The 22,597-nt window shown below is 38.4% G+C and overlaps 2 protein-coding genes across 2 annotated transcripts in view; one reads left to right on the top strand and one right to left on the bottom strand.

Annotated features, from left to right (window-relative positions):
• The window catches only part of CEP95 (centrosomal protein 95), a 46,389-nt gene extending 31,578 nt beyond the window's left edge, over positions 1-14,811 (bottom strand). Inside the window, exons 1-4 of the mRNA XM_044674302.1 lie at positions 14,611-14,811; positions 12,803-12,931; positions 12,195-12,302; positions 8,921-9,031 (exon numbers count right to left, since the gene is read on the bottom strand). Coding sequence (XP_044530237.1) covers positions 8,921-9,031; positions 12,195-12,302; positions 12,803-12,931; positions 14,611-14,632 — 370 coding nt within the window. The 5' untranslated portion in view covers positions 14,633-14,811. The remainder of the gene's footprint in view (positions 1-8,920; positions 9,032-12,194; positions 12,303-12,802; positions 12,932-14,610) is intronic.
• Positions 14,812-15,665: 854 nt separating this feature from the next.
• Positions 15,666-22,453, top strand: DDX5 (DEAD-box helicase 5). The gene is made up of 13 exons (XM_044674304.1): positions 15,666-15,746; positions 16,911-17,076; positions 17,506-17,602; positions 17,684-17,817; positions 17,991-18,056; positions 18,251-18,392; positions 18,492-18,652; positions 18,753-18,925; positions 19,095-19,205; positions 19,732-19,793; positions 19,886-19,945; positions 21,205-21,429; positions 21,745-22,453. Exons 1-13 carry the CDS (start codon positions 15,703-15,705, stop codon positions 22,146-22,148), a joined length of 1,845 nt encoding a protein of 614 aa, XP_044530239.1. The 5' UTR covers positions 15,666-15,702; the 3' UTR covers positions 22,149-22,453.
• The last annotated feature ends 144 nt before the right edge of the window (positions 22,454-22,597 follow it).

The following is a 22,597-nucleotide window of genomic DNA, read 5'->3' on the forward strand; positions in this document are numbered from 1 at the left end:
GTTTGTACCCCAAAGAGTTCATAGATAAACAGACTTGTACAAAAATATATTTATAGCCGAGCTTTTTGTGGTGGCAAAAAACTGGAAAATGAGGGTATGCCCTCTAATTGGGGAATGGCTGAACAAATTGTGGTATATGCTGGTGATGGAATACTATTATGCTCAAAGGAATAATAAACTGGATGAATTCAATGTGAACTGGAAAGACCTCCAGGAATTGATGCAGAGTGAAAGGAGCAGAGCCAGAAGAACATTGTACACAGAGACCAATACACTGTGGTAAAATAGAATGTAATGGACTTCTCTACTAGTAGCAATGCAATAACCAAGGACAATTCTGAGGGAACACTACCCACATTCAGAGGAAGAACTACAGGAGAGAAAACACAGAAGAAAAGCAACTGCTTGAACACATGGGTTGAGGCAGACATGATTGGGGATGTAGACTCGAAACTACTACACCAATGCAACTATCAACAATTTGGAAATAGGTCTTGATCAATGACACATGTTAAAACCAGTGGAAATGCGCATCTGTCAGGGGGTGAAGGGGAAAGTAAGAGCATAAATCATGTAACCATGTTAACTTTTCTAAAAAATAAATATTATTAAATGTAAAAAAAAATTGCATTAAATCCAAAAAAAAAAAAAAGTTTAAGTGTACATCAGATTTGGTACACTGTAGAAAGATATAAATTATGAGACTATGTATTATACCACTGGTGTATACATTCCCTCCCTCCATTGATGTACACCACAATCCCTCCTGTGGCTCAATACATGGTTTAATGAATTGCTATGGCTAGAAGACAAACTGTCTTGTGGCCAAAAACCCTCTGGTAAGATCTTCTCCTAAACTGCTAGACTTATCTCTGGACAATAGCTATCAGACACATATATCCATCTATGCGACTAGATCTGAAGCATTTCCAGGTTGGTTAAGTCTTGCCAAAGTTGGTCCTGGCACCTGTAGGTAACAAAGCTGGCACAAAAAGGCACTGGTATAGAATGGTAAATAGAGAATGGTGACAGTATGAGTTAGGCAACAAAATTCAACTTCAAGTTAACTCCTAGGTTTTTCTTTAGGGATAGTGGATTCTTTTTATTTCAAAATTTAACCTGATGACAATCAACAATAGATATATCTTACCAAATATGGAAAAAATATAATTGCTATCTCATAATTTAATATTGTAGATTACAAAAATTGAAGGGAAAGAATATAAATGAATCTTTTTCCCCAATTAAAAAAAATTATATAAAACAATTAATGTTGCATTTGTACTCATGAGAAATGGAAATTGGAAAATGTCTTCATTCAACATAATCAGAATTTATTTTTAGCCAAGGGTTGCTATTATTAACTTAATTAAGCTAGTTTTTATTAGTAAGTTAAGAGAGAGTTTGATTTCCCCACTTTTGTGAGCCTAAGTGCTCCCCCTCCATTGCTTTTTTTTTTTTTTTTTTTAAACCTTGTACTTCGGTGTATTGTCTCAGAGGTGGAAGATTGGTAAGGGTGGGCAATGGGGGTCAAGTGACTTGCCCAGGGTCACACAGCTGGGAAGTAGCTGAGGCCGGGTTTGAACCTAGGACCTCCCATCTCTAGGCCTGACTCTCACTCCACTGAGCTACCCAGCTGCCCCCCATTGCTTTTTAAAAATAAAACCCTTACTTTCCATCTTGGAGCCAAAGCAGAAGAAAGGTAAGGGTTAGGCAATGGAGGATAGGTGACTTGCCCAGGGTCACAAAGCTAGGAAGTATGTCAGGCCAGATTTGAACCTAAGACCTCCCATCTCTAGGTCTAGCTCTCAATCCACTGAGCCACCCAGCTGCCCTAAGTCCCTTGTTTTGTAAAACTGTGTGTTAAAAGTTCTGCTTTCTGTATATGAGTTAATTCCTCATTTAGACTCATGAAAATTTGCAAAACATTTCATGATGCTCTCATAGTATATTGCAGTTGCTTCATTAATCAGACACCTGAACTAATGAGGAAGCTAAGCTTTGAGCTAATTAAAATCAAATGGAGTTGGGAAGGCCCACAGCCTTAATTTTATAAATCAACCTACTTATTTCTGCAAATTCTGTGAATAGTAATATCATAAATATGTATTATGGATTAGTTTCTCTTTTTACACTATTAAGAGTGCTCTTGGGGGCAGCTAGGTGGCTCAGTGGATTGACATCCAGGCTTATAGACAGGAAGTCATAAGTTCAAATCTGGGCTCATGCTTCCTAGCTGTGTGATCCTGGGCAAGTCACTTAACCCCTATTGCCTAGTCCTTACTGTTCTTCTGCCCTGGAACCAATACATAGTATTGATTCCAAGACGAAAGATAAGGGTTTAAAAAAAGTGTTCTGGATTCTATCATGAATATCTTTTGCTGAGGAGCCACTGATTCAATCTACTGGCTTTCCTAATAAATGAAACACCGTAAATTTTTGCCTCAGTTTCTCTTGATGACAAACTTCTATTGAGACACTAGTGTGGTAGGCTTCAATTTCCACATTGCTAGTGACTGATAGGGAGTTGCATATGAGAACCTATAGCATGGTTATGTCAATTGTTAAAGACTCCAAGTGGTAAGGAGTATATTCGAAGTAGACAAAAAGCAAGCAGATTTAAAGGCAGTAGCACAGATATGGAAGAGGCAAAGAGAAACACATTGTTATCTATGTATTTATATAATGAACTTGGACCATGAGGACTCCATAGGTGAGGCAAGAGGTTTCAAGTAATCTCTAGCATAATCAGGAATCCCAAGAAGCCTAATGAAAAGAATGAGAAGCAAATGAAAAGAAATTAAATATAAGGTAATTTGGGAAAGAGAATACTAACAATTGTAGATGTGGGAGGGAAAGAGGATCAAGAAAGGTTTTATGTAGGATACATTTAAGTTATGTCTTGAAGGAAGAGAAAAGATTCTATGAGCTAGAGATAGGGAGGGACTTGCATGCCAGATATGGGGGCAGTTAATACAAAGACACAGAAACAGAAAAAGCATCACATATGAAGGCAGGAAGATGTCAGTATGGCAGGAGTGCAGTTTCGAAAGAGAAATAATGAATGTAAGAATGCAGAAAAAAGTTTGGAACAAGCTATATAGGACTTTTAAAAACTAATCATCATATTTCCTAGAGACAACCAGGAGACACTGAAGTTTTCTGAATAGGGAATGATGTGGTGAGCTCTGCACTGGCAGCAATATGGGGGATGGACAAGAATGGGGAAGAGGGAGGAAGATAACATTAAGAAGCTGTTGCCACAGTCCAGGGTAAAGTGAGGTTGTGCAAGAAAAGGAGGGAGATGTGAAAGACACTGTGGATGTAAAAAAGGACATTTGGCAACTGATTGGATATGCAGGGGAGGGAGAATGAGTAGTATAAGAAAATATCAAGGTTACAAACCTGGGAGACCAGAAGAATGGTCGTTACTTAAGGCAGAAAAAGGGAAATTCGGAAGAGGGTCTGGGAGTGTTGTTGGGGGCTATGTGGAGATAATGAGTTCTATTTTGAACATGTTGATTTTATCTGTCTTTGGGATATCTGAGGCTCAGGGAGAGATTGGGGGTTAGATATATGGACTGGTGAGTTATCTGCATAAAGATAATCAATCTATAGGAGTTAAAAGATTAAAAGAAGTTAGGGTGGAAATGGAAGTGTAGATTACCTTTTGCAAACAGGTTCAGGAAATATAAATTCCCTCCTTTTTAATACTTCCATACTCAAATGAACAGAGGGAGCAGGACAGGACAATAAGACACTGCATGTGTGCATGTGGGGAGAAGAGGGGGTGAAAGTATAGCATCTAGCTGGGGCCAGTTCTGACCATCCAAAAGGCAGTTGGGAAAGAAATCAAGGCTGGTAAACTATGAATTTCTTGGCTGAGTTACTTTGAGATCCAGTTCCCAGTCAGACCACAAAAAGAGGGGATGGAGTCAGAGAGTGAGTGAGAGGGAAAATAAGAAAAAAATTAAAATATTTAGGAAGGAAGAAAACTCAAAAGACTTTGAACACAAACAAATAACAAGAGGACAAACAGTAACAAACAGAAGGAAATATAGCCTACACATCTAGTAGATGAATTTAGATATCTATGAATAAATATTGTAAAACAAAGGAAAATCATCCAATGCTTGATGAGAAATAGAAAAATAAGGAACTACCACAAACTATTCCTGAATAGTTCAAAAGAGAAATGAGAATTATGAAAGCAAAACTTATTCATTGCACAGTTGCACAAATAATGACCTGAAGAGAATCTGTAATGGGAAGCCTCACCATACAAACAAAAAAGAGAATTGAAAATGTTAATACACAAAAGCAGAGGACAATTCTAGAAAAAAGCATTAAAGTATGCTCAACTATTTAAGCAAAATCTATTTATCTCAAAGAGATGATGAGTAGAGAACATAAGTCTCATAGGTCTCCCAGAAGAACATGATAGGACAAAAAAACTTAATACCATAATGGAAAAAAGAACTGCCCAGAATTTCTGAACATAGAAAATGAAATTCACACTTCAAGATTTCATAGATCATCTACAGAAAAAACCCAGGGCTGCAAAATCCAAGACACATAGTGATTAAATTTCTTGGCTGAGTCACTTTGAGATCCAGTTCCCAGGCAGACCACAAATAGAGGGGATGGAGTCAGAGAATGAGTGAGAGGGAAAAAAAAAAAATTAAAATAATTAGGAAGGAAGAAAACCCAAAAGACTTTGAACACAAACAAATAACAAGAGGACAAACAATTCTAATTCATAATAAAAATTGAATATAGTGGAATCTTATGTTCTTTTTTAAATTGAATTTTATTTTTAAAAATTACATGTTGAAACATTTTTTGACAATTGTTTACTGACATTTTGCAGGAATCAACATATTTTTGGCATTTTTCAGTCAGTTGTGAAATGGTAAAATTGGGATTGTCAAATTATTGCAAAAGAGTGTTTGTTCCCTACTACTACTCTCATCAAACAGAGATGTCTTTAGTTGAAGTATAGATGATAGTACTTAAGTCATCAGTTCTCTCTCCCTCTCTCTTAATTAAAAACCCTTACCTTCCATCTTAGAATTAATGTGTATTAGTTCCAAGGAAGAAGAGTGGCAAGGGATAGGTCCATGATGGTGAATCTACGGCATACTTGCCAAAGATGGCACGCAGAGACCTCTTTGTGGGCACACACACATTGCTACCCGCCAGGTTAAGTTACTAGAAAGGCAAATGGACTTGGGCGGAGCTGCTCCCTTACCCCTCTCCACTATGCTTCCCTGCCCCTCTGCCCAGCAGTCCAATGGAACCCCTGAGCAGAGTGCCTGGTCCACTCACCTCTCTTTCTCCCTCCTCTGTCTGGAGGTAAGGGGCAGGGCAAGGAACACAGTCTGGGGGAGGGAAGGGGAAGCGGCATGGCATGCAACCTCTAAAAGGTTTGCCATCCCTGGGATTGGCAATGGGGGTTAAGTAATTTGCCCAGGGTCATATAGCTAGGAAGTGCCTGAGATCAGTTTTGAATCCAGGATCTCCCATCTCTAAGCCTGGCTCTCTTCACTGAGCCACCTACCTGCCCCCGTCAATGTTCTCTAGGTAACTCTTTTGGTTATTAACTATTATGGTCTAGGATTTTGGTATCCTCTCCACCTTTAGCTTTCTTGTAAATAGATCCTTCAATGCCCTCACAATTATATTCCCTTGAGCACAAATCTCTTATATAATTGATTTAATCCAATTGCTTTTCACCTTGTTTCATGTCTTATTTCTAGCATGGTATATCAATGATAAATCAGATGGGGGTTCAAGCTGCAAAGTATTTAAATCATTACTCCCCAAAAACCTATATATAAATTAACAAGAAATCCATAATAATACAATTGTTTCCTGTTAATGTCCTTTAAGCAAGTTTAGTAGTTTGTCCCCAAAGCTCATTCTAAGTATGAAATACTTGGTTGATTTTATAACAAATCAATGTGATAAGGAAAACCAATATATGTTTATTAATGACTTGTTTGAAGTTATTCAAATCTACGTCCAAGTCAAACAGACTTTTCATCATTCTAGTTGGACATAGTCCTATCATTTGCGGAAATAAAGTCAATGTAATAATATAAGGTGGTTTTTCTTTACCAAGTTGCTGTACCATAATTCTTATAAAATGCAAATTTTCACTTTTTATGAATTTTTCTTTTGAAAATAAGAGTGACAAGTAGATACTTGATGCTTATTTGCATATCTATATGAATTTCCTTCATTTTTTTTTAAACCCTTAACTTCTGTGTATTAGTTCCTTGGTGGAAGATTGGTAAGGGTAGGCAATGGGGGTCAAGTGACTTGCCCAGGGTCACACAGCTGGGAAGTGTCTGAGGCCGGATTTGAACCTAGGACCTCCCATCTCTAGGCCTGGCTCTCACTCCACTGAGCTACCCAGCTGCCCCTCCTTCATATTTTTAAAATAATTAAAGGTTCTAACCCAGGGAAAATAGTCTTAAACTCTCTGGAATAAATCAAGGACTTTGGCTGTTTCTGATCGACTTAATAAAAATTAAATTTATTCAATCCATGAAAATCTGCTATCTCCCTCTCTCACCACATGCTTTACCTTCATTAAGAAAAACAAAACCTCTATTCCATACTATAGTAAAGCAAAACAAATCCCTGTTTTGGCCCGGACCAGTTCAATTCATGTAATAGCACATTACTGTAACTTTCCCCATAGCCCTTCCCACATTTTGTTATTTTCCTCTTTTGCCGACTATGCCAATTTTATGGATGTGAGTGAAATCTCAGATTTATCTTTAATTCGCATTTTTGTACTTATTAGTGATGCAGCACATTTATTGATAGCTTGGATTTCTTCCTCTGAAAACTTTATATATTTTTTTTTTAATCCTTACCTTCCGTCTTAAGAGTCAATACTATGTATTGACTCCAAGGCAGAAGAGTGGTAAGGGTAGGCAATGGGGGTCAAGTGACTTGCCCAGGGTCACATGGCTAGGAAGTGTCTGAGGCCAGATTTGAACCTAGGACCTCCCGTCTCTAGGCTTGGCTCTCAAGCCACTGAGCTATCCAGCTGCCCCCTATTTTTTGAACATTAATTGGGGAATGGCTCAATCTAATAAATTAAAATTCTTTATATCTTGGAATTTTAGCTACATTGTTTTGTTTGTGCAATTTAAAAAAATCAAGTAATTTAAGTTGTCCATTTTATCTCCTATAAACTCCTGTCCTAGCCATAGATCTGACAGGCAATATCTTCCTTTTATTCTAATTTGATCGTCACCTTTTGTGTCTATGTCCTGGACAAGTTTAAAGCTTATCTTGGTCTGTAGTCTAAGAAATTAATTTATACTTGTTTTCTGCCAGACTATTTTTCCAGTTTTCCAAATAGTTTTTTGTTGAATAGTGAATTCTTACCCTCATGGCTGGGATCTTTGGGTTTTTCAAATACAAGGCTACTGTGCTCATGTACTTCTATATATATTGATCAAATTATTTCTTAAATAGTACCAAACTGTTTTTGATGACTATTTTATAATATAATTAAAATCTGGTATTGCTATGCCTATTTCTTTTCCAATTTTTTCCCCCCATCATTTCTCTTAAGATTCTTAACCTATTGTTGTTACAGAATAATTTTTCCAATTTTTCCTAGCATTATAAAGTAATCCTTTGGTAATCTGATTCATATGGCACGGCTTAAGTTAATTAATTTAGACAGCATTACCAATTTTATTATATCAGCTTAATCTTTGGTTGTTCAGTCATTTCAGTCATGTCCAACTTTTCATGGCCCTATCTGGGGTTTTCTTGACAAGAGATACTGGGATGGTTTGCCATTTCCTTCTCTAGCTCATTTTATAGATGAAGAACTGAGGCAAGAAGAGTAAAGTGACTCATCCTGCGTCACAGAGTTAGTGTCTAAGACCAAATATGAACTCAAGTCTTTCTGATTCTGGGACTTGCAACTCTTATCTATTGCACCCAGCTGCCTACCCCATGAACAATGAATTATTTCTCCATTTATTTAGACCTTTTAATTCGGTAAAAAAGTATTTTGTAGTTGTATTGTATGGTGCTTGTGTATATCTTGACAAGTAGGCTCCCAAGTATTTTATATTTAAAATGGATTTTTTTCTCTCTTCCTTATGCATTTTGTTGGCAGAATATAGAAATGCTGATGATTTATGGTTTATTTTATTCTGATTGACTTTTTTTCCCATTTAAAAATTTTAAACCCTTACTTTCTGTCTTCGAATTGCTACTAAGTAGGTTTCAAGGCAGAAGAGTGGTAAGGGCTAGGCAATGGGGGTAAGTAAGTGACTTGCCCAGGGTCACACAGCTAAGAAGTATCTGAGGCCAGATTTGAACCTAGGACCTCTTCCCATCTCTAGGTCTGGTCTCAATACACTGAGCTACACTGCTGCCTACTGTGAAAATGTCTCTTGTTAGACATTTGACAACCCTTGAAACCTGGTTTAGCAAATATGTTTGAAGCAGGAAGTCAGTTTTAGGCATCATCTTAAATTAGAGTATTGAGCCAAATGTTCACTATTGACAGAAAAGGAAACATAGACATAGGAAATTCACTTTAAACTAATTTCCTAGATCTATTTTAAGCTGAAATACTAAAAGATCCCAAGCAGCAAATAAAATTTGCTTAATAAGGTGACTAGAAACATGTTTTCTATTTCTTATTTTTGGGAAGTCATTTAAGAAATCTTATAAGGAATCAGGATTCAAATGTCAATTATGACACGGATAGACTAGAGGTGTTCCAAGTATTCAGGACAAATTTGAAATAGCACCATCTAGTTAGAAAATCAAAGAAGGAATATTATAGATTAATTAGTCCAAATTCCTTTCTTTATACCCACAGCAGACATCCAATTAAGTAAGATAAAACCAAACATTCAATTTAAAAACTTACCTCTTTCTTGAGGGGATGCCTCACTACATTCTGTAAGATACTCCAGCAATCCATCAAATATTTCTAAGAGATTTTTAATAGATTCCTTATTTCCTTTTACAATATTTTCTCCTAAATACAAAATAGAATATTTTAAAATAACTTGAGTAATATAAAATACATCCATTCTTGAAATGAGCACGCTAGCATAAAAGTACAGGGGATCCATTTCATTCCTAAACTAATGTAGGAGAAACTTGGGTATTAGAGTGTTAATATATAGCAGTGGTTCCCAAACTTTTTTGGCCTACCGCCCCCTTTCCAGAAAAAATATCACTTAGTCCCCTGGAAATTAATTTTTAATAGCAACTAATAGGAAAGATAAATGCACCTGTAGCCATCACCACCTCCCTGGATCGTTGCAGCGCCCACTTTGGGAATCACTGATATATAGGGAAAACCCCTAAACTCTGTCAAGAAATCATCTAGCTCCCTAAGAGTAGAGGTGATTTTTTTGCCTTTCTTTATAGTCTCAGTGATTAATAGTACCTAGAACACAGTAACTGTTATAAAAATGCTTGTTGACTGATATTTATTATCATGTCATTTAAAAAATCATGTTCAAACAACTTTATTTCTTAATGTTCCCCTCGGACCTCCCTCTCTGAGATCTGCCATTTATAACAAAGAGGAAAAAACCCAACAGTTTAGTAAAACTAAGTATAACCAAGTCTGACATTATATGCAGTCTTCCATATGCTTAGGTCCTCACCTTGACAAAGAAGAGGAAAGTGCATTTATATCTTGGTCATTATAATTTCACAGAATTCAACAATTTGTGTTGCCTTTTTTTTTTAAACATTGTCACTGTTTTAATCATTATGTATATAGCTTTCTGATTCTGCTTACTTTGCAGTTCATATACATTTTCTCATGTTTCTGTTTTCTTCATGTTCATCTTTTTTTATTACACAATAACATTCCAATACATTTATGTACATTCTTTTAGTCAACATTCCTTTTATTTTTAAGAAAATAGCAAGTTGTAATGGCGCATCCTCTAGTCAGATTTTTAAACAAGACAAAAGCATTTAAGCAGTTTTATATTAGGGGGAGAAAATCTATTTGAATTTATAGGTCCCTACCTGCATGCAAAAGCTACTTTGTTCAGAAGAAATTTGTTGGGCTAGAGCCTGGTGTAAGTTGATTGACTGTTGCATTTAAATAAGGAAGACCAAGTACCATTCTGATACTAACTGTATGAACATGGGAAATAGCACTTAACCTCTCTAAACCTCAGTTTTCTCATCTGTAAAATGGGGATAACAATACCTGTAATACCCATCTCACAGGGATGTGATATGGATCACATGAATTAATGTAATGTAAAACACCATGCAAATATTTACTATGTAAATATTCACACGAAAGATAAGATTTAATATGTCTTTTTCTTCATGAATATTTAATTGTCTACACTTTTTGCTAAACCAGTGGGCAGAAACATGCAAGGAAAATTGGAGGGGAACTCTTTTAAGAGATATCAAAATTAGTTCTCACAGACTCAAAACAGTACCAGCAATGCAACTCACAAATTGAACTTAAGATTCTATGAAAAACATAAACTTTATCTGTAAAGATTTCATTTTATTTCAATATATGCAGTAGTACAAAACAACATGGAGAAACAATGGTGAAAACTTTAGTTTTGAGAGAATTCACTCATTTACTCATAATTAAAATGAATAATAAAGCTCCATCTATTAGCACTCATATAGGCCATAAAGAAGGCCTTTTGTTTTAAACAACATCAGATGATGGTTATCATTATTAACACATCTGGAGCAAAAATTTGATGCTTAGAAGCATTCCTGAGATCAAAGCTTAAAAAATGGGGAGTAAAAAAGCTTAACAAACTCTTAAGTAACTCTAGGGTGTCTCTGGTTTCTCAGATGAGAACAATTTAGCTGCCTAGCTTCCCATATTGCCAACTCTAATTCTACTCTGAATTTAGTTCTCTTAAATTTTTGGTTCTAGTTTCCTCCTCTGAAAGATAGATGCTAGCCTTAACTACATCTAACAGAATTGTGACATTAGAATTCTGTCAGGGCAACAAGGTGGCTCAGTGGATAAGAAAGCGAGGTCTGGAGTTGAGGACTCAAGTTCAAATCTAACTCAGACATTTCCTCCCTGTGTGACCCTGGGCAAATGACTTAATCCCAACTACCTACCCCATACCACTCTTTTGCCTTGGAACTGATAGTTAACATCACTTCTAAGAAAGAAAATAAGGCTTTTAAAAAACAAACCAAAAAAATCCCAACTCTATGTCATATTAACATATTCTGTTTACAGTCTGATCTCCCCTATCTGGCATTCATGGTTCTCCATTCTACCTTTCCAGGCTTATTCCCTCCCCTAATTGCATTATTAAGAACCATTATCCTTTGACTCTCACATAGACTTTGTTCTATACCTCCCAGATGCACTTATATGCATTATAGTTACCTGCCTTAGTGTCTCATCTCCTTGCAAGTCCATTAAGATACAACAGGGCAGAAGGTATGTCTTTATAATACTATCTCTGATTTATTAAAAGGTGTAAAGCACCAGGTGCTTAATATTTGAATTAATATATTCCTTCACAATGGAGGGAAAAAATGAATAAAATTAATTATAGAGCCATTCCCTCATTTTATCAGAAGGAAAAAAGCCCAGAGAAGTTAAGTGACTTAATGAGAAAAATTTGACCAAAAGACAAGATTCACTTGAGCAAAGCTACATGGGAAAGAATGCGGTTAAAGTATTAACCATGGATTCAGAAGAGACATAGGTTCAAAGTCACCTGTCATGTTTTACTATGTATGCTCAAGGGCAAAAAGTCACTTCCACTCTCTAAGTCTCAGTTTTTTCATCTTTATAATGATGGTCAAAATATTTAGATTACTTTTACTGGGTTGTTGAGAGGATCAAATGAGAATGTATGCAAAGCACTTTGTAATATATGAATGTCACCTAACCAGCACTTAGCTTATTGAATGACATAAAGCAGGCATTTGATAAATATTTGTTGAGACTACTTGAAGGATATTATTATATCCCTTTTAATTAAATAATACTCTTCAACTCAGGAAACCTAGGTGTTTTGACTGTAAGTTCAATGTTCTTTCCTCTTTAGCACTTAAGCAATTTTTATCTATTCTACTACTAAATGATGCCTAGGGTCAAAAGAAACAAAATAATTCCCTGAGGAAAAATATAATTGCTTGAATTCAGTTTGAGATGGGTTACTAACCTGTTATGTGGGACAAGCTGACCTGCAAGTAATCCAAGGCCAGTGAATCAATAATTGCTTGTATATTGTGTGCATGATCTTCTTGATTCTTAGGGACAGTTATGAGGTCTGTGTAGGCAAGAAAAATAACATTATTTTATAACTGCAAAATACCAAATTCAAAGAATGTTGATTAATCCCAGTTTGGGATGATCAAGGGGCTTGTCTAGGAGTATGGCAGCAGAAACAAAGGAGAGGAAGAGGCCTATAGAATCTTGAGCATTATACGTGTGCAGTTAAGTTATGTTGAAAATAACTGAGGAAGCAATGGAAAAAGCACACTGACACTGAGATAGGGAACTCAAATTTTGAAAAACAATTAGATTTCAAAGGAAAAACAAAAGACAATTCCCTTAGTAAAATGTGCTTCTGTTCTCTGAAATTCAAATTAAATTCAAACCTTTAACTGTTGACTGGCTCTTATATAATTTCAGTGCTCTTCATCCTTAGAGCAAGAATATAATGTTTCAGTTGAAAAAGGAAGTAGCACTCTTTTTTTGTAATTGCAAAAAGATGAACCTAAAAGCAGTGAAAACAGTTAAGAAAATAGAGAAAAGAAACTGTCTTACCTGGTACAACTTCTCCCAAGATAGAATGATAAAGAGTAATAAACATATTCGAATCACATTCTGAAAGAGATTGTATCCTCAGGCAAATGTGACATTTCAAAAGAAGGTTATTAGCTATTGCTACCCACTCTGGAAAAAAGGATTTTAAGAAATGTTAGAAACCTAGGGAAAAAAAAACGGGTACTGAATTTTGTTTACTTAGGAACATAAGAAATCAAACAAAAAGTTGTCTTTAAACTAAAAATATTTACCACATAGAGAAAAATCATATTATAAATGTTATTCTGCAAATAACAGATCTGACTGCAAATTCCTAAAAGACCTGACCTTATTTTATGAGTATCTTATGTAAATACAAATTTCTCTATTTCTGATACTGCTTTTATTACTAGGATAGAAACAACAATTTAAAAAATTAGTATTTTATATAGATATCATATATATATCCACACAGCTAGGAAGCATCTGAAGTCAAATTTGAACTCAAGATCTGGGTCTGGCTCTCAATCCACTCACTGAGCTAGCTACCTAGCTGCCTTCCCAACATTATATTTTTAAGATTACTTCATTATAACAGTACTTTACTACAGTAAGCTATAATAAAATCATGGAACACCATAAACTTTGAGATGGTGAGGTTTGGAATGTCTAAATAGTTTTCAGCTTTTTGGTGGAATCATAAGATATTATTCCACTAGTGTCTCCATTAACACTCCCTTCTACAAAATAGGTCCTTACTGTTCGTTCCCAAGAAGCTGCTGGTGTCCTGAAATAAAAAATTACCTTGTATTTCTTTTGTACATACTTATCATGTACATGTTATGTAACCTCCTTGAGGGCAGGGATTATTTCATTTTTGTGTTTCTTTCCCCACAGTTTAGTGTGTTAAGAGGCGCTTACTATTTGATTTTGGCAAAATTTACAACTATCAGAGGATAATTATCATTCTGTTGCCATTAGAGACATAAAAAAGCACTCACTTCTCCTGGTCTAGCTTCCTAAACTATTACAATCTAGGATTTTATTAGCATAATGAACTGTTGAACACAAAGTCTCTATCTGCCTTGGGGAAGCAACAACTCAACAAGCGCACAAAAGCTGGTCACTCTAGGGAAGGGGCATTGATTGAATTTTTAAATACTTTTTTCTTTATCCAATTTATCTTGTATATATATCTCTTTTACACTTAGCTGTCTGTATGGTCTTCTTTTTAGGCTGTTAGCTCCTTCAGGGCATGGGGGTTGTATTTGCCTTTGTATTCTCGGGGCTTAGATGTTTGTCAACATAGCAGGCTCCAAATAAATGCTTGTTGACTTGAACTTGACAAAGCTCAACAAGAACATGTCCTCAAAATGATACAGAAAAAGGTTTGTAAAAAGCACCATAAATATATTACATGGTACTTTAAAATAAAGAGTATAGACCAAGATCTCCTCCCCCCTCGCCAACCCAAAGAAGCCTGTCGAACACCCCAAGTTCTCTCCCTTTTCGGAGTGACTAGTCGCTTCTTTCGGGAAAGGAGAACCCCCAATCCGAAGACATCACATAACGCCATCTGCGTAATACGCCTCCCAGAGAGGCCGAGGTTCCCCAGAACGACTTCTGGAGCTCGAGTTGGAGCGAGAAGTCAAGACCAAAAGTGCTGAAATGATTGTAAAGCTCTTTACAAAAATCTGTGGCCATCCGCCAGCCCCGTAAGCCAGCAGTGGGGAAGGGGAGGGGCGGGGGCCCCGCGCATTCGCAGCGTGCACACCCCCCAACCCCCCCCCCCCCTCCAAACGGGTGTCGGCTTCAGCCAGGAGACTCACCAGCCTCCTCCCGGGCCTCCATGTCCGCGAGAGCTGTACACCGGCGGGGCTCGCGGGGAACGGTGTCTTGGAGGGGCCGTTGAGGGAAAGGACTGTGGCAAGGGAGGAAGACGCAGGGCGCGGGGGGGAGGGTGAGAAGAAAACTAGAGGTAACAGGGGGAGGCGATGGAGGGACGTTAAAACGGCCTCTCGCCGCTGATTGGCCATCTGGCCGTACTTCCTGCCGCAGCACGCGGCCAGGCAGCGGTTTAGGAGCTACAACTTCAGCTCCCCGCGGGATCGTTCCCGTTTCGGGCTTCTCAGGTCTGTCGGTCGGTTTGACAGACCCAGTGGCCGACCTAGTATAACCGGTCGACCTGGGGACCTAGCTCAGGACTTCCGGTGAGCTCCACATTTTTGTGTCCCTCCGCTTGAGTCGAGAAATAGTGCGGTTGTCGGACCGGAGAGTTGGTGGGGTTTACGCTCACGTGGTAGAGGAGCCTCCGCTTCCTTCTTTCCCGTGACGGTGTACTGAGGCCTTTAGAGTCGCAAACGTCTAACCAAGGGTGTAGTGCGGTTAATGCTTTACGGCTCGCCCTAGTGTAGGAAGACATTGGAGTCGAGTGAATTATTCCTGAATTGGTGAAATATTAGGGCGTTCTGTGGGAAAAGGAGAGAAACAAAGGCTCCGCTAATAGGAACTCTCCCGCGGGTGGGCCACTAAGAGGATCATTACAAGTTAATGTGGGGGAGGGGTGCTGGGATGGCAACCGGAGGCGAGAATATGGCGGCACTCGGAACGCCTGCGGGTGTTGTTTCCTTGGCGTCTTCCCCCTCCCCCTCCTCGAAGGGGGTGGGGCGATGAGGTCATAGAGCGGTTCCCATCGCGCTTTGCGGCGGAGGAGGCGGTCCAGGTATAAAACCGGCTGCCGGGAGCCCTCTGGCTCCTCATTCATTTCCACCGGCTTGGGTTCCTCTTGTTTCAGCTGCAACCTCCGTGTCAGCCACCGCCCCCGCACGGCCTCGCGACCGCCGAAGCCGCCTTTTCCCCCCTTCCCCTGAGACTTCCCGCTTCTCCTCGGTTGCTTCCCTCTAACCGCAACCATTGACGCCATGTCTGGATATTCGAGTGACCGAGACCGCGGCCGGGATCGAGGGTGAGTACGGACATTTGTCCGACGCGGCCGGGATGAGGGGGATGGGGGGTGCAGAGGAAGCTGGCAGGAGCTCTGTCGGCGACAGGAGGCCTCGGGCGCCATCAGCCAGCGTTTTGTGGTGCTTTTTCTCAATGCCCGAGAGATGTAAGCGTTTATTTTGATACTACTTATTTTCACATCTAGGTCGTGGTTGGGCAGGAGGGGGGGGCAGACCAGAGGGGAGGCTAGGGTAGCGCGGCGTCGCCGAGCCGGTGGGGCCTGGTGGCGGATGGTTTACGGCATTTCGGGAGCCCCCGAAGGGCCCCATAGTTATACTGAGTTGAGGGGGATCTGAAGTCGTTTAGGAGACCGACCAGGGACCGGAGGGCGGGAGGCAGTCAGTCTCTCCCATGTGGGGGAGCAGCCGAGACAAAATGCCGGCTCCGGACATGGCGGCGGCGCCTTTGTTACCCCACCCGGCGGAGGAGCTCAAAATGGCAGCTTTGAGAAAATGTGGCGCAGAGTGAAATGCTAGACAAAGGGGGAAGCGCCGCCCAAGCGGGAACGCGGCCCGGCGGACTCCGCCCGGGGCCGCGACTCCTCCCCTGGTACCCGGCGCAGCCCCTCCCTCCTTCCTCAGCCTTATGTAACCGCGATTACCTTCGTCTTGAGCCCACCCACTGGGGTGCATAATAAGGTTCCCGGGGGACCTCCCCTTGTTTTGTAGCGAGCTGTCAGAGCTCTGGGCCGTTCTGTTATCTGCCGGAAGCCCGGGAACGTTTGCTCTCAGGAAAAGCCTTGTTTAAATTGAATTGTTTTATCTTTTATCTACCCTTTTGAAGCCGGGGCCCGTTTCCTATCCTAGTTATTGCTATCTCTTTTGAAAAAAATGATTGTTAATGGTTATTTTGTGATAAGGGATTTTGGCAGAATCAATTCCCGACAAGACGGATAGCTCTCAGGTTAGACTGCTAACCTTTACAGATGGAGACAAGTGAAATTATAGACTCATGCTCATGGAGAAAATTGTATAATTGAAATTGTTATGCTTACCTTGGAATAGTGAAAAAAAGTCAGTTCAAGTCTCTTGACTTTAGGAAATACGATAGCATAAGTATTTGTTGAATCTTTATGCTTTAAGTTAAATAGGTGTGATTTTGAGCCTTAGATTATCTTTTCTTCTAGGTTTGGGGCCCCTAGGTTTGGAGGAAGTAGAGGAGGACCTCTATCTGGAAAGAAATTTGGAAATCCTGGGGAGAAACTCATTAAAAAGAAATGGAATCTCGAGGAACTGCCCAAATTTGAGAAGAATTTTTATCAGGAACATCCTGATTTGGCGAGGCGCACAGCAGTATGTAATTTATATACTTATGCATTTTTTTGGAGTTAGAATTATTTCTCTAAGAGGGATTACTTTGATTAAATCACTACATTTATTAAAGTTATATACTGTAAAAATGTTCTTGGTCTAGATGATAGCAAGATGGTTTTTGTTGTTTTTTTACCTGTGAGCAGCAGGCTTGAACTGTTCATTAGATATCAGTGAAAGCTGTTATTGGATTTAACCTAGTTTCTGCTTGGTTTATAGAATAAGTATTAGCTTATGTCTAAAAGGAGGGTGGAGAAGAGGGCATCATGATTTTTTTAAATGAGTTTCTAGACTGACTAAAATTTTATTTGGGAATTTTAACCTAGTTTAAGGAATTTGCCAGCCCAAGCTGTAAGTTATTAGGAAGTAATATTGTGAACACATTTTTTAGATGACTGTTTTACATTGCAGCAAGAGGTTGAGACATATCGAAGAAGCAAAGAAATTACAGTACGAGGTCACAACTGCCCAAAACCAATTCTAAATTTCTATGAAGCAAATTTTCCTGGTAGGTATTCATTTGGTCACATTTCCTGGAATCACTTTGTAGTTATCAATTTTCCTAACCTATTTGATATTTTGATTATAGCAAATGTCATGGATGTAATTGCAAGACAGAACTTTACTGAACCTACTGCTATCCAAGCCCAAGGGTGGCCTGTTGCTCTAAGTGGGCTGGATATGGTTGGAGTAGCACAGACTGGATCAGGGAAAACGCTGTCTGTAAGTCTGGGGGATTTTTGAGTGCTGTATAAAAGACATAGAAATTTCAAACATGATACATTACATGAATCTTGTTTGGTTTGTAGGAAAAATAATATACTAGTAAGGTTAGAGTTATTAAAATTAAATTAATTTCATTTAGGCTATAATGCAACTTTTTCTTTTCCAATTAGTATTTGCTGCCTGCCATTGTCCACATAAATCATCAGCCATTCCTAGAGAGAGGTGATGGGCCTATTGTAAGTATATTTCTGTTTACTTCTACATTTGGTATTATATAAATGATCCATTTAAATTCTTTAAATTTAAATTAAATTAGATTAAATTCTGAGAAACTCAATCTCCTGAAATTTTTCTTATGAAGTCAATAAACCATTCTTTCAAGGTTATATATATAAGGCTATATGTGTTAACAGCTGTTCTTCTTTCTTAGTGTTTGGTGCTGGCGCCAACTCGTGAACTGGCCCAACAGGTACAACAAGTAGCTGCTGAATACAGTAGAGCATGTCGTCTAAAATCCACTTGCATCTATGGTGGTGCTCCAAAGGGACCACAAATACGGGACTTGGAAAGAGGTTTGTTACCAGCCTTTTTCTCTACCACAAAAAGTTTTCTATGTCATTTGTATTTGTTGGTACCTTAATTCTTCTTCCCATTCCCTTTATTTTGATCAGGTGTAGAAATTTGCATTGCAACACCTGGAAGACTGATAGACTTTTTAGAGTGTGGAAAAACTAATTTGAGAAGAACTACTTACCTTGTACTTGATGAAGCAGACAGAATGCTTGATATGGGCTTTGAGCCTCAAATCAGGAAGATTGTTGATCAGATAAGAGTAAGTTACTTAAATTTGTTGTTCCATCCCAAATTTTAAATTATTTTGGGTAAATTTTTTTCAGACTTGATAGACAAATGTATTTGTTTTTATATTTTAGCCTGATAGACAAACCCTAATGTGGAGTGCAACATGGCCAAAAGAAGTGAGGCAGCTTGCTGAAGACTTTTTGAAAGATTATATTCATATCAACATTGGTGCTCTGGAACTGAGTGCAAACCACAATATTCTTCAGATTGTGGATGTATGTCATGATGTAGAAAAGGATGAGAAGTAAGTTTTCACAAAATGATTTTTTGGACAAGATATTACTCAGAAAAAACTAGGTACTTCCTCTGTTCAAATGGCAGTTTTGTGCTAATGTAAAATGTGTTAAGTAGCTTTCAAAAGTTGATCTAATGACTAAAATGTAAAATTGTTTTTCGTAATTTGTTTTCTCTAGACTTATTCGATTGATGGAGGAGATCATGAGCGAAAAGGAAAATAAGACTATTGTTTTTGTGGAAACCAAAAGAAGATGTGATGAACTTACCAGAAAAATGAGGAGAGATGGGTAAGTGTTGAGTCATGATGGTAACTTTTTTTACCTTGTCAATAGTTTGTGTTAATGCTTCAAAAACAGGGAAAATTTGGGTTGGGGTGGGGATAAATAGGAATTTATTCTAGAGAGATGGAAATTTGATTGAACTTGAATGACCTTAATTTGCACAAAACTTAAAAGTAACCTAAATAGAAGCAAAAAGAACAAGTTAACTTATGGAAATCTTAGTGATTATTATCATAATTTATTTGAAGTAGTTGAGGTTTAATGTATTGTAACACTTGGCCTATCCTATCCTAATTTCTCCTTCCCATTTTTATCAGTCACTAACTAATTTTGTAGGCTATAACTGCTTCCTAAGCAAATTGAAGATTAGCTCTTAAAAGCGTATTCTTGAAATAGTAGTAATAGAGGTTGAAATCTTGAGATTTCTTTTATGAATTCATATACTTTAGAGTTTATAAAGCTTTGAGCAGTGTTAACCAGCTTTATTATAGGACTGACTTCATCCAAAAACATGCCTTTGTTTTTAAATTAGGTGGCCTGCAATGGGTATCCATGGTGACAAGAGTCAACAGGAGCGAGACTGGGTTCTAAATGGTATGTATATAATAAAATTTTGCAGCTTTTTCAAAGTTAAACTTGTTGCCAGTTTTGTTCAGTGACCCAGATTTGTTCAATTCTTTTGATAGAATTCAAACATGGAAAAGCTCCTATCCTGATTGCCACAGATGTTGCATCTAGAGGGCTAGGTTAGTAGAAACACTTCATGGCTTGGTTCTCCAGAAACAAAAAAACAACAACCATTATTTTTTTTTTAAAGAAAGTTAATTGCTTTCTTTAACCTCTGCATTTTTCTAAGTTTTTTTTTCACATAAAGGTGCAGTCTTTGTGGCAAGGCCTAGGCATGACAATCGGAGGACTCGAGGGGGATGGAGGACTAGTGATCGGCTGGCTGCTTCCAGTCGAATAGAGAGGTGATGAAAGCATTGTGTGCCAGTAATCTTCAAAAGGCAGAACATACCACCTTAACTACTACACCATAAACTGTTCTCTCAGGGGGAAAAAATGGAAGTTATTCACAGTTCACTCTGCCGTGGTATTTCTTCTGTCCCATGCTTTGCATGATTGCCATGGTACAGCGCTGTTTTGTACAAACTGTTTACTGTGATCTGTGGGTCTTTGAGTTTCAGTGACTTTGCTGAAATGTTGAAGAAATATTTCCAAACTTCAATGTTCAGTGAAATTTTTGTTCCTTTGAAAAGGAGAGAGCAGCTTTAAAAGGTACTAGCCTTGTACAAATTGGTGAGTACTGGCACATGAGAATCTAGAGAAGGAACAACTTCTCACACTTAGTCAGTGGGAAAGGAAAGCAGTGCTTTGAAAGTTCCTCCCTCACCTACACAGTAGTCGTCATGTCGAGACCTGCCAGAGAGAGACACATTCTCAAGTGAATCCTGGCTTCTTGGAAGCGCTTGCCTAGACGAGACACAGTGCATAAAAACTTGATGGCTTTTGGGGGACAGGTATGTTTTTCTTGCAGCTGCGGTTGTAAGGTCTTGGCAAGACAAGCAGTGAGGCCCGAATTTTGAACTTCTGATGAGTGTGTAATACGAAGGACCATGTACATTTTTGCTTAAAGGTCCTCAAATGAACACATGAAGAGGTTGCTGTGAACTTTAGTGGCCCTACTGCGCAGAAGCATTCAGATGTCACTTGATGATCTGTAAGGGGACTTGCTGAGGTGGGAATGAACTAGTGAATATGAATGCACATTCCTTGTGGTAGGTTATCACTGGGTGGGTGGCAAGATTTAATAGAAATGGAGTGTGCATTTAATTTTTTTTACCTCACTGGTATTCCTGCAGAAGTGGATAATCATTTTAACAATATTCTTTTCAGCCCATACCTTCTTGGGAGTACAATTGTCTAACTTTTTATTTTTGGTCTGGCTGTTGTGGTGTGCAAAACTTCCTATGTTGCTTTTTTGCCACACTGCAACACTTTACAGATGTGGAAGATGTGAAATTTGTCATCAATTATGACTACCCTAACTCTTCAGAGGATTATATCCACCGAATTGGACGAACTGCCCGTAGTACCAAAACAGGCACAGCATATACTTTCTTTACACCTAATAACATAAAACAAGTAAGCGACCTCATCTCTGTGCTTCGGGAGGCTAATCAAGCAATCAATCCCAAATTGCTTCAGTTAATTGAAGACAGAGGTTCAGGTATGTCCGTTTTTTAAAAAATTATCATTTGAATTGTACATCTCAAAACCATTTCTTATCATTTGCCTTCTAAACATTAAATGCTGGAGATTTTTGAGAAATAAAAGGGCATTTGACTGGGTGGTGTAATTGGAGGGTGAGGTGGAAAAGGGGAGAAGAGTAACTTGAATCTAAAGTATTAAATTTTTGACTGGCAATGAGATAAGATTGGAGATGAACTGTGAATTCTCTGCCTGCTTCCTGTATTAGTATTGATTTGTAATACGAGTCTCCAAGAGACTGATTTTGACAAGTTTTTTTCCCCTTCCCAAACAGGTCGTTCCAGGGGTAGAGGAGGCATGAAGGATGATCGACGTGACAGATACTCTGCGGGCAAAAGGGGTGGATTTAATACCTTTAGGGACAGGGAAAATTATGACAGAGGTTATTCTAGTCTGCTTAAGAGAGATTTTGGGGCAAAAACTCAGAATGGTGTCTACAGTGCTGCAAGCTACACCAATGGGAGCTTTGGAAGTAATTTTGTGTCTGCTGGTATACAGACTAGTTTTAGGACTGGTAATCCAACAGGGACTTACCAGAATGGTTATGACAGTACACAGCAATATGGAAATAATGTCCCAAATATGCACAATGGCATGAACCAACAGGCATATGCATATCCTGCTACTGCAGCTGCACCTATGATAGGTTATCCAATGCCAACAGGATATTCTCAATAAGACTTTAGAAGTATATGTAAATGTCTCAAGTTTTTCATAATTGCTCTTTATATTGTGTGTTATCAGACAGGCTAGTTATTTAAGAAACATGGGAGATGCAGAAATGACTGCAGTGCAGCAGTAATTATGGTGCACTTTTTCGCTATTTAAGTTGGATATTTCTCTACATTCCTGAAACAATTTTTAGGTTTTTTTTTGTACTAGAAAATGCAGGCAGTGTTTTCACTAAAGTAAATGTACAGTGATTTGAAATACAGTAAATGAAGGCAATGCATGGCCTTCCAATAAAGATATTTGAAGACTGATTTTGAAATGGAAATTGTTTACTTTACAGTTGTACAACTTAAGTTAAATGGAAAATGTCATAGATGCTTTTCTGTATCAAATGCTAGTAAAAAGCCTAAACTGGTCTTGCATTTCAACCTGCAGTATTGGTTGTTGGGATTAAT

Source organism: Gracilinanus agilis, chromosome 4 (genome assembly GCF_016433145.1).
Source record: "Gracilinanus agilis isolate LMUSP501 chromosome 4, AgileGrace, whole genome shotgun sequence".
Lineage (NCBI taxonomy): Eukaryota > Metazoa > Chordata > Mammalia > Didelphimorphia > Didelphidae > Gracilinanus > Gracilinanus agilis.

What these genes read in the sequence shown, in the direction of transcription:
- DDX5 (XM_044674304.1), top strand. Translation starts at nt 15,703, where the DNA reads ATGTCTGGATATTCGAGTGACCGAGACCGCGGCCGGGATCGAGG. An exon ending in AGAGAGGTGATGGGCCTATT is followed by an intron (nt 18,057 to 18,250) that starts GTAAGTATATTT and finishes CTTCTTTCTTAG; the next exon opens with TGTTTGGTGCTGGCGCCAAC. An exon ending in GCGAGACTGGGTTCTAAATG is followed by an intron (nt 19,794 to 19,885) that starts GTATGTATATAA and finishes TTCTTTTGATAG; the next exon opens with AATTCAAACATGGAAAAGCT.